Genomic DNA, 7086 nt, shown 5'->3' with positions numbered 1-7086 from the left:
CACGGGCCACGAGACCGTGTAGGCCTGCTTCTCAGACCTTGGTCTAGAGACGCTTGAGGCTGCTGTGGTGGGGACCCGGGGGGCTGTGCCAGCTTGACAAGAGGGTATGGTACTAAGGCACTGAATCCTTCACAGGACATGTGCCTCTGTCAAGGAGCAGATGTGAGACAGCTGGAGTTGCAGCCACACCACTCACCCTGAGGTAGGTCCACAAATGTATCTACTCAGAACAAAAGAGCCAGGGCACAAAGTTCCCCCTCAACAGCGGTTCTCGAACTTGAATGGGACTCAGAATCGCCTAGAGAGCTTTTATACAACCAGAGGACTGGTTAGCTTTGGTTTGGGGGGGGTCTGGGTTTGCTGTGCCAACAAGTTCCGGGCTGTTGAAGCAGCCAGTACAGGGATGCGCGCAGAGAACCACACTCTGACATCAGGGCCACGAAGGTGATGAGGGCACAAGATCGATTCCGTTATAATAGCCATCTTTATTTGTAAAAATCCAGATATAAAATGTATTCTTTCAGTCTTTCCAAGTTTTCCTTTTTACAAAAACAAAAAGGCACATAAAAACCTTCCCCGCTGTCATTCCCATAGACGGTGTTTGTCAGGCAGCCCTCCCCCCTCCCCCCCCGTATAGCTACATGCTTCATTCCGGGACGTCTCGCTTCCCCCACATGCTTCGGTGCTTTCCTACCAGGGTAGAGTTCCGAATTCCAAGACTGAAGTACACAAAGAGGGCGTGGGGGGTGGGTGCAGGTGCGTGGTAGGATGCTCCACGGCGTGCAGGACACGGGGGGCCTAGTAGTAGGTTTCCTTCTCTACCCAGCCTATAGGCAGCAAAGAGAGACAAGACACTTGCAGTAAGTCCTGGCTCTAGGGCACAGTGGGAGAAAGAGTGTCGAGGAGTGACCTGGGGGTGGGTGACGAAGCTCAGGGTCAGGGGGTGGGGGGGTCACTCAAATTCGGCATTAGACCTCAACTCTCTTTCTTTGTTTTTAGAAAGAACATGTTAATTGGGAAGATGGTTTAGGTTTCTGCCCAACTTTCCACTGGATCGTATTTGGTTTGTAGTCTAAAATACGATTGGTTCTGAAACCTCAATGGAGATCGTGAGGATGGGACTGTAGCGTTGGGCAGTTTGCAGTTGGCTGGTCCAATGGCCTGGGCCGAGCCCAGACACTTCAGAGGAAATAAAAGACACAAATACCGCCTCTCCCACAACCCTGCTGAAGGTAAGATGAAATTACCGCCAGGGCGTCGCCTGATGATGAGTTTTCGGACTTCGTCGTACACGAAGATGAGAAGAGAGTAGGGGAAGGCACAGAACCACCAGGTAGGTCTGGAAATAGAATCAGGTACTAATTTATACATGAACACAAGTCAAAGGAAAGAGAAGCCACATATCACCCAGGACAGTGGAATAGCCTGGAAGGAGGAGCCAAGTACAATCATGGTTAACTATTGAGCCATTAGCACAGAACACACAGAAAGGTCTTAAGAACAGAATGCTGCTCCCTGTGCCCAGGGCCTGGAGAGGCTGAGGAAACCAGACTGCAGACTTTATGAAGGAATCCCCTTTTACAAGTTTGGTTTATAGGGTAAGTTGAGATTTTCTGTTGACCATCCCCCAGCAAATGGGCATTTACTTTCTTCCCCTTTCTAAAGTGTTTGAGGAACTTGAGTGTGGTATATATATATTATATCTAACGTCCTGGCATCTGAAGATAAAGCACTGCCAGAGTAGATCAGAACCATGTATCCATCCCTTGAATTCAGTCAGCTGGGTGCTGAATCCCAGCGCCAGGGAATGAAAAAAGCTGAGCCCTAATAGAGAGCAGAGCTTTGGGAGCCCAGCAGCTGCTGCCACATCCCCAGCCTGGAGACAGGCACCCTGGACAGCCCTGTCAAGGGCCATGCTTTCCTGACTACCAACTTCTGCAGTCAACAGAGGAAGGCGTTCCCAGGGCAGAAGCCTGGCAATCTCTTCTTCCTGGCGCTAGAGGTCTTCCTTCACAGCTAAGAGATGATCTCCTTTGGCTCGGTCGCCCAGAGTAACTGAACCACCTTCCTAATTGGGTAGAACCTGTTGGGAACAAACTCTCTAGGCACAGCAAAGGAGGTCCTGAGGCCCTACTCTATTTCAGTGTGACTCTCCACTTCAGGCTTTGAGAGAGCTCGGTGGTTCTCCTGGCCTCCTCTTGACAAAGAGTGGGCTCAAGCAGACAGCATTCCCCTTGGACAAGGCCTGCCCCTGTTGTACGCCAGCTCTGTGCAGGGTGCTGGGGATGCGAAGTCAAACAAGATAGCCCATGCCTTAAAGATTACAATCTACGGAGGAGTAGACGTGACCAGTAATACCAAAGAAGGGGTGTACCTGCACATGTCTGAGGGGAGTGAGCTCCAGGGCAATCAGCCCTGAAGGATTACCCAGACCGATGGGGTGGGGGTGGGGAAACATCCTGACCAAGTACATGTGCAGGGGAAGAGTATCGAATTCACCTACAGAAACTTGCATGGCTACAAAAATGGCTACAAGAGAAGGCTAGAAAGACCGCTTAGACGCTAGTGAGACAGACCCTAGACGCCGGGCCAGCCTTGTACCGAGGATGTCTGCAGTGACAAGATGTCAGTGAGGCCCATGGGGCTTGGCTGGGGTCAATGGAAGGAAGTGTCGGCTACAAGCCAGGTGGGATGGGTCAGAGAGAGGCTGGGGAGACTTTGACATCAAAAGCTCTGTGCCTTAGCATCTTTTCATCAAATGCAGTCGCTTAACTTCAACCAGTGAGTAGACCCCACCCAACACCCTCTGTTTCTAAAAGTACCAGAATTTGGACTTCTGATAAACCCGAATTTTTCACATACAGGGGTTTACCACAAAGTCCTTCACTGTGTTTTAAAGAGGCCAGTTTGGTTCTGAGCAAAGACCAGCGGTCAGCTTTCTTTGGTCCCCTCCCCCCGTGATCCACCTCAAGCCCGCTTCCCCCACCTCCTTCCTGGGAAGGCAGAGGATTCAGAGGCCCACAACGGCTGGGGCCTGGGGTGGGAACACACAGGGGCTAGGGAAAGCAAATCAAGATCTGAACCTGATCCCCAAACCCCAGGGTACATCTGGTCCACCTCTAATGACAACTGGACTGGCGCCATGGGGCACGCAAGCACTCACGCGGTTGGCCGGTGAGCGATCTGGTACCGTGGTACCAGAGCCCGTTTAGCCAAAGCCTGAGCACTGGCCAGTCCTTCCTAATTTCCAGTCCAGAGGAATTCTGGACCAATTCCTAACAATAGTAGCTACTGGCACACGTCACGAGAGGAAACGCTCCACGTCTATCTCGCACTTTGTGGAGCTGGAAGAGGAGCGACTTACTTGAGGGGGTACATCCTCAGGGCCACGCCCATTCCAGGGCAGTAGGAAAGGAAGGCAGCAAGGGCCGTCTCTTCAAAGAGGCCGAATATTAAGATCTTGTTCCTAAAGAATCAAGGGGAGAGAAAGCTTAAGGACACAAACAGAAGTTTATCTTCGAAAGCCATCCATGCGTCAAAGGGCAGATCGAGGTCTCTGTGTAGGAGCTATACTCAGGAACGGGAGGGCAGATGAAAAAAAAAAAAAAAAGAAAATCACAATTTGCTTCCTAAATCTCCAAAAGCGAGATTCCAGAAACTGCCATGTGTCAGGTGCTGGGGGTTTTGCACAGAGTTGAGAAATCCCCAGACCCCTTGGGTGAGGGCCCCGAGCGCTCCCTACTCACTTCATCCCCTGCTGGAAGACGGAGTTCCTCCGGGTCTTACAGATGACCAGGTCAGCCCACTGCACCACCACGATGCTGACGAAGAAGGCCGTGTGGCAAGTGAACTCCACGATTTTCCTCTGTTCGTACGTCTGGGACACGGAAGGCAGCCAGGTAAGCTTGGCCCGCGGCCCGCACGGCCGGTGGCTGAGTGGCCACCGTACCCCCCGGGGGCTGGAGGGTCCTCCCACTGGCCAGACCCGTGCTCACCCACTGCTGCCCGTAGCTGTCCTCTACGTCGTTGATCCAGCGGTCATCCCAGTCCACGCGGAGCCCCAGCAGGTGGGTCGGGAGGAAGCCGTTCTCAGCCAGGATCACGAAGTAAGTGAAGAAGCCTCCCAGCGCCTGGATCATCCCTGCAGGTGCGGAAAAACGCCTTTAACCTGGTCTGGGGCATCTGCACGCACTTCACCTGACTGCCTTCAGGGCGGTCTTGGTCACCAGTTGACAGATGACAGGGAGTATGGAGGACCACAGGGACACATCCCTCACCCAGCGCCCTCTTCTCTTTTTGAGTCACTTTTCAGAGCTTTAAAAGACGACACACAGGTCTCACTCGGAGACATGTGCCCCCCCCCCCCCGGCTCTGACTTCATCATCTGCCTCTACCAGGGCACAGCCTTTCAGGGGAAAATGCTTCCCTATGTTTTAATCTCTGCTACATGGAGACTTCTTTCCCCATCTCCTTTTCCCATATTTGAAATAGTGAACAGCGCACTTTCTGACCCAACCCTCCCCCTCCTTCCTTTTCAGGGCCCTTCGCTTCTCCCCTGGCATCTGGTCTCACCACACTGCCCCGAATTCCCCAGGGCATGTTTCCTCCTATGCTCCGGACCTCCCTTAAAATGAGGTCTCCGAGACCACCTGTTAGCTCCACCGGTGGAGCAGAGATCAGCCCGGTGCGGGGTCACCATGTGGTGGTGACCAGCCAGCCAAACTTTCAAGCTCATGCAACTTCGTCAAAGCCTAACTCTCTATCCAAATCCGTGGCCAGTACTACGTACCCCCGGGAACGACTGCCTCTGAATGACCTGTGCCTGGCGAGCTGAGGGACCGCTGAGCCCAGGCTGAAGAACTACGGTTTCCACTAAGAAGTAACTGGGCAGACAGCAGAAGATTTCTTCTCACTCAAGAGGATTTTGTACAAAAAGCTCCCCTGAGTCTCACACTGTTTCCTGGCTCTTGCTAGATCTGAAGTCCCCCAAAGCAAGCCCCTAGGCCGCCCCCACCACTACAGACGCTCCCTGCTCAGTGCCGGTGTCCGGGGACAGTGGCTCACCGATCTGCCCGTAGGCCATGCTGATCAGCCGCTCGTTCACAAGCTTGTCCGTCTTGGGGTTTCTGGGCTGTCTCTTCATGATGTCGCTCTCAGCTTGCTCGTAAGCCAGGGAGATGGCAGGAACCTGGGGGGGGGGGAGGAGTATAAACGTCAGATACCAGGAAGCTGACTTCGTGAACCTTCCTTGCCCTCTCCCTTTTAAAACCGTTCTTTGTACCATGAGATGTTATTACCAGTCCCATCAAAAAAAAGAAAAAGAATCTTCCCTTTTATATAACGTTGCTCTCTGACAAACAGGCGTTGACAGTTGCCTCGGAGAAGGAGAGAGAACACGGCTTCCCGGAGGCCGTGACGTACACCGGTGTCACTACAGCGAGCCGCCACGGCCTCGTGGACGCCGGCAAGCAGCCGTGGGTGAGACAGGGCCTGAGCTGTGAGAGTCACTCACCATGTCCGTGCCCAAGTCAATGCAGAGGATGGTGACGGTCCCCAGTGGTAGTGGAATGTTTGCAATAATAAATATCAGGAAGGGGGTGATCTCTGGAATGTTACTGGTCAGGGTGTAGGCAATGGATTTCTTCAAGTTATCAAAGATCAGACGACCTGGGAACGCAAGAGTTTGTGTCACCGTGTAGCTCAAAAGAGACGGGCAGGCCGGAAACGGCTACAGACGGACAGCAACGGGAGGAGTTTCTGAGGGACGCTTTACACATACTGCTCTCACCTTCTTCGACTCCAGTCACAATGGACGCAAAGTTGTCATCCAGAAGAATCATGTCGGCAGCTTGCTTAGACACGTCAGAGCCAGCGATCCCCATGGCAACCCCGATGTCTGCCTTCTTCAAGGCTGGAGAGTCATTCACACCATCGCCAGTCACGGCCACGATAGCCCCCTGTCCGAAGAAGGGGGAGGGGTCTGTAAGAGCCACACAGTCCCCGGGCAGAAGTACCCGAGGCGCTACAGACTGTCCCTTTCCTACGGAGACTCTCTGGGGGCTCAGAACCGGCTCAGCCCAAGAAGCCACCCAGCCACTATTCAACAAGAGAATGGAGGAGTGATGACAAATACATCCTCCCCACCTCCCCGCCCCAACGAGAGCTCCTCAAACGCAGGACTTTGGGGAGATCTCTGGAAAACCCCATTCCTTTACAGGTCTTCTCAAGGTGCGGGATGACAGTCTCTCCTGGCCATTCACAGCCCCAGTGTAGACAGGAGGAGCCTGTACTGCTATTCCAGACAAGTGTGGGGGCTCAGACTCCGGGCCACAGTGGAGACGTGTGTTGTAAAGCGCATGGCACTGCTAGACCGTTATCGAGTCCCCCCCGCCCCCCCCGGAGCCACGCCCGGGGCATACACTGGCACACAGACGGTGAGTCTGAGAAAAGCCGGGCCCTGCCGTCACGGAGATCAGAGCCCGGTCCCGGCTGCCTGCTAACCTGTCTCTGGCAGCCTTCCACGATGATAAGCTTCTGCTGAGGAGAGGTCCTGGCAAACACGATCTCCGTGTGGTACTTCAGAATGTCATCCAGCTGCTCGGAGGTCATGTCCTTCAGGTCGCTTCCGTGGACCACGCAGGCCTTGGCATCTCTAGGATCGGGATAGGAAAAGAGGTCACCCCGTGCTTCGCCAACATGATGCTCGTCACCGAGCGGGGCTGTTCTTCGATGCGGAACACTTTGTAAGCAACGTAAAGCCAGAGGGAATTTTCCCCATCAGGTGAAAGCGATTCTCTGTGCGGTATTCTACAGGATACAAAGCATCTTCTTATCTATTCCTTCCATTCAAGGATCACAGACACCTGGGGGGCAGCCTGCCTGTCATTTTCCTTTCCTGGTCTTTATAGAAGACGCACTGAAGTAAAAGGACCAAATTCTAGACAGCAGAGCAAACCCTCTAATAACCCCGAAGTAGGCGAAGGGGTCCCAAACTTTAACGAAACATCAAAACAATACTGCTTTATCTCTCATCTAGTTTACCGTATTGCCAAATTCTCCATGTTTGACCTACTTGGACAAGTGAGT

General features: G+C 53.2%; 1 protein-coding gene across 2 annotated transcripts in view; it reads right to left on the bottom strand.

Moving 5' to 3' along the window:
- Positions 1–465: 465 nt before the first annotated feature.
- ATP1A1 (ATPase Na+/K+ transporting subunit alpha 1) overlaps positions 466–7086 on the bottom strand; it is a 29821-nt gene continuing 23200 nt past the window's right edge. For both annotated transcript variants that reach the window (XM_045478787.1, XM_045478788.1), the window contains exons 15-23: positions 6502–6652; positions 5789–5957; positions 5513–5667; positions 5065–5188; positions 3996–4141; positions 3747–3877; positions 3365–3466; positions 1248–1339; positions 466–827 (exon numbers count right to left, since the gene is read on the bottom strand). In XM_045478787.1, coding sequence (XP_045334743.1) covers positions 799–827; positions 1248–1339; positions 3365–3466; positions 3747–3877; positions 3996–4141; positions 5065–5188; positions 5513–5667; positions 5789–5957; positions 6502–6652 — 1099 coding nt within the window. In that variant the 3' untranslated portion in view covers positions 466–798. The remainder of the gene's footprint in view (positions 828–1247; positions 1340–3364; positions 3467–3746; positions 3878–3995; positions 4142–5064; positions 5189–5512; positions 5668–5788; positions 5958–6501; positions 6653–7086) is intronic.

This window comes from Leopardus geoffroyi, chromosome C1 (genome assembly GCF_018350155.1).
Source record: "Leopardus geoffroyi isolate Oge1 chromosome C1, O.geoffroyi_Oge1_pat1.0, whole genome shotgun sequence".
In the NCBI taxonomy this organism is placed as follows: domain Eukaryota; kingdom Metazoa; phylum Chordata; class Mammalia; order Carnivora; family Felidae; genus Leopardus; species Leopardus geoffroyi.
Note: the sequence above shows the minus strand (reverse complement) of the source record. Positions and strands in the feature narration are given on the sequence as shown.